This window comes from Lasioglossum baleicum, chromosome 14 (genome assembly GCF_051020765.1).
Source record: "Lasioglossum baleicum chromosome 14, iyLasBale1, whole genome shotgun sequence".
NCBI lineage: Eukaryota > Metazoa > Arthropoda > Insecta > Hymenoptera > Halictidae > Lasioglossum > Lasioglossum baleicum.
The window spans coordinates 2,154,905-2,167,326 of NC_134942.1; the positions used below are offsets into that span (position 1 = coordinate 2,154,905).

Below are 12,422 nucleotides of genomic sequence, written 5' to 3' on the forward strand. Positions count from 1 at the left end.
AATCGAAAGCGGACGATAGAGTAACGTTTCTTGTTAGTTTTCGTCTTAATACAATAGAGAACTCTCGAAGACGACGATAATCGAGGCTTAAGTGGCAATCGACGAGGTAATTGCTAGAGCTCGTCTAGAAAAATCAGTCGTCAAACACTCTTATTATTAATCCCGATGAGTTGATCGAACGAACGTTCTCCGAGCTTATTTCCTTTCGTTTCCCGAGGTGTTGATACTGCGTTAATCGAAGTAGGATCAACGGAGCAGTTGGTAATTTACTTATGAGGCGCGTGCGACCGTTTCGCGATCTTCTCTACGTGTTCCCCTTGCTTACGAAATTGATAACCACCTTGTTCTATGTATTATTTCGAAAGCTCTCGTCGAACATTTTCCTAAAAAACTACCTTTCACATAAGTTTCATCAAAATCGGCTTGTGTAACGTGAATATGTTCCCTTGTTAATATTAAAAGAAAACTGTTTTCATATCGTATAGATTCTTTTTTTACGGCGCGGCGATAGTAGTTCAATTAAATAAAACCGGGAAGCACTGGGTTGTTTTTTTAATAGAGGAAACGAAACTGTGTCAATTTGTAAAATCGTTACCCTCGTTATACAAGTCGATCTCTCCCCCGGCCCGGTGTAAATCACAGTTTACTTTGGTTAATTGGAACGGCCGCGGAAGGAACATGAAACGTTTTCAGTTTTCGTTTCTCTTTGAAATAGTATTAACCGAGCTTTCGATCAGCTTATCGGCATTTGCGTCTGCAAATGTGCTCTCGGGTGCTACAAATTAAATATAAATACAATGTTTGGAGTAAATATTACTGTTTGCTTTGCTGTACCTTTTCACGTAACGTTGTTACATACATTCGATTATCTTCGGGGATAATTGTTACTGTGTTAATATGCTAATGCAAACGCGGTGCGGGTTATTGAACTTAATAGCATCGGTTGTAATGTCTGATACATAACTTGTATTTGCACGTTTTACTCGTGCACAGTTATTAGGCTTTCTGCTGTGTTACAATTTCTAATTAATTCTTAACAAGAAACGGGGTTCGACGATACTCGTTCGCAGATCATGAATTTGCAATGATGCTGGTATATTCATACGTAATTCTGGTATTTCGATTCAGTGCGAATCAGAGTTTTAAACGATAAACCAATTTAAATAAGCGAATGTTCTATAATAATATTTTATTTTAATTTTCAAATCTCTCTCTCACATTTCCACTAGTTTTGTTTCCTGCAACAAACCGTGGTTGTTTTATAACAAGGATTTTTCTAAATGTAAATTGTTGCACTTGTAAAATAACATATTGCCAGTAAATTGAATTTATCTGTTTACTGAGAATGATTTTAGCAATAGAATTATCAGAAATTTTAAGCTGACTTCTTGCCGATATACAATTTGTGTTTACGATTATTACAAGTCTCATTGCAAGTCTGCGACGTCACTACACATATGTTTCTAGTCTCTTTATCTTTTTTGGGTAATCTCATCCTACGAAATTTCATAGTTGAAAAACAAAACGTGTCCCAACCTTTACGACACTCGCTTACAAATGAAGGATATGATATAATTAAGGAAATCGAAACGTTTTATGCCCTACAACATAGCTATATGTATTTAGTGTAGAATTTGATCGAACCGTTGCGCCGAAAAATATTACTATTCCAAGTTTGTTTCAAACAAAAATTGCGATCGATAAAAATCCCTCCTTTATAATTAAGGAAAGATTGTTGCACTGGTCAGGTGAAAATGCGATTTCCCTTTATTAAGAGTGCTCGGGATCAAAATAACGTTACGAACTGTTATTAACGATGTCCACTTTATCGCAAGAATGGAAAAGTGGCGCTTCAATTCGACACGATTAAACCGGGAGCTGCGCGAAACAAAATTACATCGGAGACGATGGCGTTCCTTCTTCTTTGAGCACCGGGGCAAATCTATTTTATTAATACGACAGCGCTGCCGTTTGATCCGATAACTTCGTTTGGTCGTTCTAAAGAGCTTCTCCGCTTTTCCCGTGCTTGTCACGGGAGAGACCGACCTCTCCTCCCTTTGTAGGCCATTTTCCTGTAGGCAGTTTCAAAGCGCTAATTCCTCTTAGTCTTCTTTCACGATTATTGATTTATTAATAAAAATTTAGTTGCACAATACCTTCGACGTCGCAACTTCTGGCTTGAATTATCCCTCAATCGTACACTTTCGCAGAGAAAATGAACAATTAAAAAACTGCTAGCTTCGAGCATATTTAACATGTAACGAATTGGGAACATCGTAGAACAGACTCGATAAGATTTTGTTTGAACGAAAATTAATTAGATCTTACTTACTTAGATCTACAATTGGAGAGACATCTCTTAAATTTTCTTTACAGGCACAGATAAAAACAGTTAAAAATTGTAACCTTTACTTTGAAAAATCTTTATGCCAGAATTGCTTTTGCAAGAGAGCACGTCAATTGAATCTTTTAACAGACTTGGGTCTAATGAAAAAACTTGCGCTGTGGGAGCCGCATTGGCGAGAAATAATCAAGTATTTACAAGAAAAATTGCAAGTTAACATTTAATATAATTGTCCTTTCGAAAGGGTACAAATGCAAGTTTTGTAGCATTTCATAAAGAAAGATAGAAATTTTATGAAACTATGATTTTTACACTTTTGTCACCTTTTCAAACGAAAACATATAGTTTAAAAATTGAAATGCTACTTGCACGCGAGTATATTGCCGCCGCCGTATTTGGTATAGTGGAAAATAAAGCGCGTGCAGAGAGAGAGAGAAAGATTTTTTTGTTGATTTAGAATATTTAGATTCATGCTCGCGCTCACGTAAAATCGAATAAACTTTTTTGGATCAGGTCCAAAGAGCAACATGGCACACCTGCTATACATAGAGAAAAGCTTAGAAGTTTAGGCGGGGCGAATCTAAAAGTGAGACGGAAGAGAGGGAAATCGTTAGTGGTCGAAGGAGAAAGGAGAAAGGAGAAAGGAGAACGGAGAAAGGGGGCAGAAGAAAAAATATCGCGGGGGGTGAATGAGCGAGGCGGGTTGGGTACGTAATCTGCTAATGGACTCTCTCTCCTTTGCTTCTCTCCTTTACTCTCCCTCTCTCTCTCCTCGTCCAAATTCACCCTCATTCGGCGTACGGTTGCCTCTAACTCTCCTTCGACCCTCCTGGAGTCGACTCGACTCGATTCATTCTCTGATTCTGTACTTTTTTCCCTCTGTTTTCCTTGCGTGCGGCTACATCCCAGAACTGGACAGAATCTTATTTGAAGAAACGTACCGCGCGTCTCGCAATTATAAAATGTGAAATTTAAATTATACGCTGATGCCGTCCCTCCCGAAGTTTTCGAAAGCTAATCTTTATGTTCAGCCAGCAAGAAAAATGTTTGCCGTGATCTGGTTTATCCAGGCTTATCCAGGCTACGTAAAAGTATCGAGTTTCATTTTTCTTGAAAAATTAATGCGTGCCGGTTGTTTTCGTATCGACTTCAATTTAAACCTGTTATTTCCTGCTGTTACAGGAACTGTTTTCGAAACAGAATCCACACTTACTTTCGACTCGGCTCGAAGTCCCCGTATATTTTCAATTTCGGCCAAATATGCTCTGGAGTTAAAAGCTTTGCCGCTCGTTTGCCAACATTCGAGAAGAGATGCGCGCAAGCTCCCGTCGAAAAACTCGTTGAATTTGATTGTATGTATGTATGTATAGAGTCATTCCACGCCAAATTGATCAGTTTTTACTGTCAGTGCCGCCAGTATTGATGAAATTGAAATATGTTCAGGTCCCTGCGAAAATGGCGTTCGCGATATTTAATTATATTATTTATTTTTTGCTTCGCTTAACCCTCAAACGGTCGCAAAAAAGCTACTCCCATAATAATAGTAGCAAAAGAAAATAAATATACATAGAACACAACATTTATTATCAAAAAACTAGATTACATTAAATAATAAATTAAAAATATTATCCCTAATTTTTTTATTTTGAGTGTTCAGATAGTTTCTGAATTTTTCAATAATTTCGTTACTGCATTTTAAACTTGTAGGTAGGATCCCTTGGCTGCGAAGCTTTGCTTTCCCTGTATGCGCGAGCTTAAAATTATTGGAGCTATCGTTCTTCATTGCTTCCAGCATAACAAAATGTGCATAAAACGTACTATATTTTCAACAACAATTTATCGTTTATCTATTAACTGAAAATGTATTTCATATTCACAACAAAAGAATAACAATATACAGTATGAGTACAAGTCACAGCATTTATAGAGAAATTGTTCAATTGTTTGTAAACAAGTGTTTGAATAATTTAGATGAAAATAATTAGCTTCTAAAGGGATTTACTGTTTACAAGATTCATTGTAAATGGACAGATTCATTGAATATTATAAAATATAAGATACAGAGGATGTTTTGAGCATTATTAATACAAGTGTATTATTAAAATATAGTGTAAGGAAGAATATCAATCGATCATTTCGTTGGATTACGTAATTACTGAGGGCTAGGATCAGATGATTTTGTAATGGACAGAAGTTTGAACGGTTCGGTTAGAAATTAGACAGCAGATGTACCCAAACTATCAGCTGGCCCTGTGCAGCCCGGTGTTTCTGATTCACTGTCGTCAATTGCCAACTGTCTTGGGATCGTTTCTCAAATTTCAACGTTCTGTGTGATTCTGATGCAGCCCTCCAAGTAACTCTTTAAAAATTAAATAGCGTTCTTTTAAACTAATTTTTACAAACGCTTTTTTCAGTAGTATTGCAACAGGTATTTCTAAGCTAACGAACTTGGCCGTATTTTCTTTGATCTCACAACTTTTAACGGCCATAGGAACTTGGCTCCTGTTTGCGGGATGTTTTTCTTGGGACGAAACCCTACAGCTTCGAGAAATGCAAGAACAAACACAGTATTCTTCTGCGCAGTCTAATTAATTATCAATTACGATTGTCGCATGCGCTAGTTTGGAAATGATCAAGTTGTACGGCGAATGGTTAAATAATTGACAGCTAAGAACCTCGGACGAGTCGGAAGGGATGCTGTGATAATAGTCAACGACAGTAGCGGCAACAGTAATGGGAAGCGCGGGATTAGAGCAGTATTTGATCAGGCTGGATAGGGTCGTGAATAGAAATAGGCAGCGCGGCTGTTCCCGTTCCCATTCTGCTAAGTGCCAAATTTTACTGCTCTCTATTATGCTCTCATAATATTCCTTGTTAACAAGGCAGCAGCGTCGTGCGACGCCCGCAAAAAAAAAACGAGGTGTGCACCGAGTACATTTACAAAACATTTTCAATATTCCTGTTTGCGCGCGAGTTCCATTTCTGTTATTTAAAATTAATGCGAGTTGACATTTTTGCATGCGTAGAATAATGTTCCGTTAAAAGGGTGCCGCATTCTCGTTAGCGGAGGCGGATTCTCTTTTTTCTCCTTTTTTTCGAATACTCGTGGATGAGTTTTTACATATAATTCTAGGTTTAACGAACTCGATGAAACATGTTGATATAATATTGTTGCAGTTAGAGGGCGAAAATCGTGAAAATCTCCAATTTTTAACGTTTGTTTTTAACATCTTTAAACGTTTGTGGCTGATTGCAACGTCAACGATTTTGAGAAAATTTTCAGAATATCTACGGAACGTGTTTTCGAAATTTTCCATATAAGCCCTGCAATTCCGACAGTTTGCAATTTTCTTAAAGAATTTCAAATCGTATGGTCCAATTTTTAAAATGTTATCGTCTTTTTAAGAGTGTCCGAATATTAGTGGGAGTCACTGTATGCATTTCTCATTGTCGGTAAAATTAGGGGAGGCGGTCTAAACTTTTGGAGCGCTCTGTACATTCGCGTCCTTCTGACTGTCAACTATGGCAGGCGTCGATTGTGTGTATAGAGTAGCAGGATTCACCTCATCCCTCGGGCTACCGAAATCCCGGCGTGAATGCATTACGCGTCAACGAACTCGGAGTAGCAATATCCTGAGTCGCTGGATGTTAGAGTATGGGGATTATAATACATTACCAATTCGACGAACGTCTCCGGCCATTTGACCTTGTATCATCCTTTATTTCGCGTGTCGGTCTCGTTCGTTGAATTTCGAACACTTTATTGCCCCACGGTCCGTAACTAAATGCATTTTTATTAAAATACTGCTGAATAACTGAACAAGACAGTAAGTACATATGTACCATGGGTTATGAAATTATTAGAATCACACAGTGTGAAAAATATATCCATTATCAATGTAATAGATAATATTGTCTACATTCTTGTCAGCTGTATACTCTCTATTATTTTTATACATGAATATTTAACAAAGAAATTCAAAGATATTCAATGTAGGGTTTCATTTAACAATTAATTGTTTCAATGAGAACATGCCAATTTGTACAATTTAAGAAATTGGTTGGGTGAAATATAAAACGGTAACAGATTTTAAAAATTCAAGAATGTTGCAATGTTGCTTCCAATGTTATTTGTATGTTATTCCTATTCTCACAATCAATGCTAGCGATCACTCACTGTGGTATTAATGTTTAAGGAACGCGAGTGAAATAAAAATTGTTCAATCTGACGATTAGAAAGGAAAATGTTCTGTCGTTCGATCGATTAGACAAGCACATGAGCAACGCCATGCGAGACCACGGTGGCACACTTGTTACAATATTTACAGAGTCGTCGTCTAGATCTACCCCTGAAACCGACCCCCTGCCTGCCGTTGACAAGTGTCTCCGGCTACCGAATTTCAGCATCCCCTATTCGCTCTTTACCTTTCACTCCCCCACACCGATCCAATCTACTATGTATGTATTATACAATACATAGAACAACGTATCGAAGCCTATCTTTTACACGCGCGTATGCCAAGATACGCACAAAAAACACCATGTTCTTTTGATCTTAATTCTAGTAACTGGGAGAGATTGATTCAATCAATTTCTTACGAATAGTGCAACTTTTGTTCGTCACAAAATAGATTACGAAACACATTCTTTTTAATCTCAACTCTCCAGTGGTCTAGAGCAATTAATATTCAAGGAGAAAAAAAGATTTGCAAAGCAACTCTCTCGACCTCTGTGCAGCAATCCAAGACATCTCTTGTAATTGTAACGTATTTGGAAAATAGCCGGAGGATGTTGTTTTCCACGTAAAATAGCCGAACGATAACGTGTTACGACACACACGTCTACGTTCGCGTACAGTTTCGAGCGTAACTCGTAGCTAAGTGGCCATTCTTCGTTGTGTCTGTTCCTTTTCCCAACTCGTTGATACTTCGCTGTCGTTTTCACACTTTCGCCATTTCGCTGTGCAAACATCGTCCATTGTGGACGCGGTGGATGATACTTCTGCCAGACACATTCACCACTGCTAGAAAAGGAACTTGTCCGAAAGGACCTTTGATATTGAACCACAGAACCTAGCAAAGTAAATTAAACGTCTTACGCAGTATCGTCGGCAAAGTGTTTTAATTAAAATCTCGTTGTTTACCTTGCTGCGTTCTTAGGGTCCAATCATATTTTCCCTTCTTTGACACCATTAAAAATTTTACCACCACTTTTAATCAATTCCAATTTTCAATTAACCCCTTGACATAAAAAGATGTGTGTGTGTGTGTGTGTGTTCCGTATACATCGTGTGTTTCTTATATCATTATTAGACAGCGGATCTTTATGCAAAATAACATTTTTTTTGCCTAAATTGCAACACACTGGAGTGAAACAGGAATTTATTTTCTTTCTTAATATGTGCCTAATAGGTTGAAAATAATATAATAGTATTTTAAAATTCTTCTAATGTTTTTACTGTTTTAACACTAAACTTATCACCACCGGGGTCAAAATGACCGGTTCCAGATCTTTCATTTTACACCTATTGAAATAATAACGATTATTTGTTAAGAAATTATTGTATAGATGTCTTTGATAGAGCACGTACTACAATCGGAGCCGCGCGAAGTCTGAATCAAATTAATCTTGTCATTTTATTCGTGACTATAAATTACGTCAATACGTGTAGTTCAGCGCTCCACGCTTTTATTTATAGTCACGAATGCCTAAAAAAATAATTTTCTCCTTTTTAGTGCATTTTAATATAAGCGTGGTTTTTAAAAAGTTTTTTTCCATATATTTTTTTACTTTATTAAATTACAAGTTACGTCGGCCGACTTCTACCCGTTTTTAATTGCGGCTGCGGGAGACTCATAAATTAAAAGCTAACCGGTTATGTAACGGGTTAATTAAATGCAAATATAAATACACGAAAAAATATGTCGAAAATGCGTTGAAAGGGAGCAGTCATTTTCAGTTGGAAAATACCGGCGGAATTCCCCGCTGATGTTCTACGAGATGTTACCAAATAACAGAATGCAGTGCGTTGTTTATTTTTCATTATTCGATTCGAATTTGTTGTCATTCTTATTTAACAAAAAAGTAAGTAAACACGATGGTACGCAGATTTACAATACATAAAAAAAAACGGTATCCATAACGGTTTCGTGTAATAAAAAGAAAGTGTAAATAAACGCTTCTTCTCGTTCAAATATTAATATCTTCTCGATTCTCACGAGTCTTCGATACAAAATGCTTCCGAAATTATTTCTTCTTATACAAGAAATCCATTTGCTGTACCCTCATTGCCACCGCACGCTGTGCGCATAAAATGGCTACCGAAACCCATAAGTATGCCACAGTATCCCCTTCGTCTCGCAGGAAAACTCATCCGGTTAATACGTATCCGACCGATCGTCACAGTTATCGGTGAAATTGCTAGCCACAACATTTCTCGATGAATATGTAAATGAGTTTGTTCGATTACCCTGGTCGTTGCGCTCGCATTGCACCGCGAAGTCGCGCAAGCTATTGCACCAGGGCGGCGCGGCGCACCAGCCCGCCTAAAGATATGCACCCCTGTCTTCTCGCTATGAAATAATCATATGGTTAGCTAATGGCTGCGCTGGGGTAGTGATTGCTCGGGCTGCTGCGCCCCCCCTCCAGGGTGGATAATAAATAAATTCAATGTATTTGCTCGAACCCCCCGCAAACATTCAATGATAGATCGGAATCTTACGGCGGGGGAGAACGATGATGCATGGGCCGACCCCCTCTATCTTGGCCAGACGTGCGTAAAGATCAGACGCTCGGATCTTTCCCTCCTTCTTCCGAATTGCCGCGTGTCTGCCACCCGCTGCGCTGATGCACACAATTACATCCTGCATATGGTGAATTCCATCGATGAATCGCGATCTGCATGTCTCGCGGCTGGATCGCCGGCATTAAGAGAGTGGACTCGTTTTGCCAGGATTGCAGCGGGTGCGGGATATGCGCTTTTTCTCATTTCTCAATAATGCATGCGATGGGGTTCTCCAGTAGTCTAAAGTGCTAGATAAAAGATCAATCTAGGCCGCGATCGTCCTTAAAAGTTCTATTTTTCGGCACCGTAATTATGCATTATTCGGAAGCATACAGCTGCGCATGTAGCTATTCTCATAAAGCGTCTTTGACTACTGAAAAATCCCATTTTTGTATTATTGAGAAATGAGAACGCGTATGCCGCACCCTTGCAATCCTGGAAAAACGAGTCTACCCCGTTAAGCCATACGCGTTATTCTTTTTAACCATTTGAATTTATTATTCCGTCGTTAGAGAGCCATTGAAAAATTCAGCAACGAAACGTCTGGATTAAGGGATCGACTGATTCTATTGACTGTACGGATCTTGGGCAGATCGAATCGTAGGCGGATCAACTCTCCCGACCAGAATTATTACATCCAGTAAGGACACGCACGGTCCCCCTTCGGCTATCATTCATGTTATTATAGGCTGTGAAGTGTATCTACGACTCGAGCAATTCTAATCCAACCGCGCATCCCGTTGCATTTTATTAGCGTATTTACCGAATCCCCCGGAATAGTAACGAAAGTATCGGCATTATCGTCTGTTCGTGTTCGCCCATTGTACTCGTTGCCTCCATCATCGAAGTGACAGAGCTTAAGCGTCTTTGTCGTTATGTGTACGTACGTATCGATGAATTATGCAACGAACCGGGGAATCAGTATTCCTCGCAGCTTCGTGTTTTCGTTAAGCTCGGATACAGCATATTACAATAAAAAAAATATTAAATTTTATGTGTTAACCCTTAGCACTCGAATGATGATTAAGAATATTGTTTACATTATTCAATATGACGGTATCTAATCGATTACTAAACATTCAGGTATTGTATGAGGTATTACATATCAATTTGATATCCACAAAAATTTCAAAAATACGCAGAACCTCCATGTAGACTCGAGTTCAACATAGAACTAGCTAGCTCGAAATGTGACGTCGGGAGTCAGACCCGCCGCAAGACTGAAAAGGGTCAACATTTTTCGTTCGAATTCAATATTTCGGTCGGCACTAAAAGGATTAAATAGCTCACAGGCGATGCCTGTTTCAATTTTCGTCCCCGTTTGCCTTACCCAGGATCGCGACAGGAAGTCATGCCAGCCTCTTAGCCGCCTTATTGAGCGTCGCTTTAAACAGACGCACTTTCAATCGCTCGTAATTAATAGGTTGTCCCATGGACCGGGCTCGCAACGTATCAATCGCCGGGGGTTACGACACCGGGAATGTCCTATTATCATGTCCGGTAAGGGGTTACGCTCTCGAAAAGTTCCCGCTTGCCTCCCTTTTCTCCCTGACGGAGGAGGCACACGCACAGAGAGACCTGGAGATGGAAAACGGGGGAGAGAGAGAGAGAGAGAGAGAGCAAGGCGGCAGGAGTGTGCGTGTCGAGTTCAGTGGCGTTGGATTAGCTTCCAGCTAGTTATGATTAGAGGAGACAGTTGGCCCTCCACCGAACTACTCCATATTCCAATACTCATCGGCGGTAGCTGAGCGTGGCCCGGCCATGTCAGTGTTTCGGCGGGAAGGGGCGGCGATAATACGCACTGACAGCCGCGCACCCTCGACAGGCCGGTCGCTTGGGGTAAAAACGAAGGGTGGAAGGGTGGAAGGGTGGAAGGGCGGAAGGGTGCCGTACGAGAGAAGAAAAACATATACAACAACCCGATAGAATGAGCATCGCATGCGCCGACGCTTGCCTTCCCTCTTCCTCTCCCTCTCTCTCTTTCTTTTTCTCTGTTCTGTTCTGGCCCTGCGCGCGCGGAGAATTACCCACTGATGTTATAATCCTCTCGTGTTACGCCGTCGCACATGCTGTCCTGTAAGCAATACATTGTTGTTTTTTCGCTTGCTCGTTGCACCCCTCTTGTTGCCCGTTTTATGACGCCAGGATCTATCGGTACCCATATGCACACTTTGCTGCCGCGGACCAGACACCCAGTCTATCTGCCGTGCACCGACTGGAACGCGAGTCAAGTCTTTGTTCCCTATCGGGGGACATCGCAAATTGACGAGCGATTGACGCCGACGTTGCTGAGTCGCGACATTGCCAGTGAATTCGGAATTCGGATCAGACTCGTTTCTACTTCTCGTTTCTCGATGGTCCCTGCATTTCCCAATGCATGCGATGGGGTTCTCCAGTAGTCAACAGCGCTAGATTAAAGATCAATCTAGGCCGCGATCGCCCTCAAAAGTCCTAGATTCATGAATTCAATTTAGTAGCTATTTAGTAGCTGGTTTGAATTATTTCAGCTATTTCTGTTAGTTCTAAAATGAAGATTATCGTTAATTTGAAAAATGTATAAAACAATTTGAGGCATAAGGATTTCAGGGTTGATTCTTGCGAGGGTTAATAAGCTTAGATTCATGAATTCAAAGACTGGACTTACAGTCTGATACAGCAATGAATTTAATCAAAGGAATTAATTGTATATTTTCTACATTTATTAACTTTACTAACATTTCTTTTACAGATATCTAGTAGCAGGTGGCTTAGTCGATCGAGTTTCGCGTCACAGTCGTGCCCTGGTCGAAACCGATTTCTTCGTGGATCAGGATCACGAATCGCCGCTGCTAATGTCCTCCTACGATCTTCTCTTCCGCATGTGCTGCCACCTGAAGAAGTCAACAGATCAGGAAACCAGTAGCGTACTCGAAAACAATAACAACAACAATAATGGCAATAACGTGGAGCAGACGAGCGTCGAGTCGCATTTACTTTCGACTCTATCCTCGACTGAAGTTGCAGGTGCAATCGGTGCACTTTACGCCGCTGTTGCACTGGTCCCGCAGAACCAGAAAGGATCCTCACCGACCCCTAATCAAACTACGATGACCCAGTCGACGAGGATTTTAGTAGTACGCTGCCTGAGGCTGCTCAAATCGATCGCAGAACTGAATCTTCAACGATTGCAGGTCAGATACACAAATGAGATTGTTAACCTTTGTAAATAATAGTTGTTCAACGAACTTTTAATTATAAGTCACGTCTCTTCTGTGTCAAATTAATTAATATTTCTGGTTTTCTTGTGAGAGTTTA

General features: G+C 40.0%; 1 protein-coding gene across 6 annotated transcripts in view; it reads left to right on the forward strand.

Moving 5' to 3' along the window:
* Ssp3 (short spindle 3) overlaps window positions 1-12,422 on the forward strand; it is a 53,479-nt gene that overhangs the window by 14,940 nt on the left and 26,117 nt on the right. For all 6 annotated transcript variants that reach the window (XR_013010476.1, XM_076438490.1, XM_076438487.1 and 3 more), the window contains one exon: window positions 11,857-12,298. Coding sequence is in view for 5 of the 6 variants with exons in the window: in XM_076438490.1 (XP_076294605.1) it covers window positions 11,857-12,298 (442 nt within the window). In the remaining variant the exon portion in view is untranslated. The remainder of the gene's footprint in view (window positions 1-11,856; window positions 12,299-12,422) is intronic.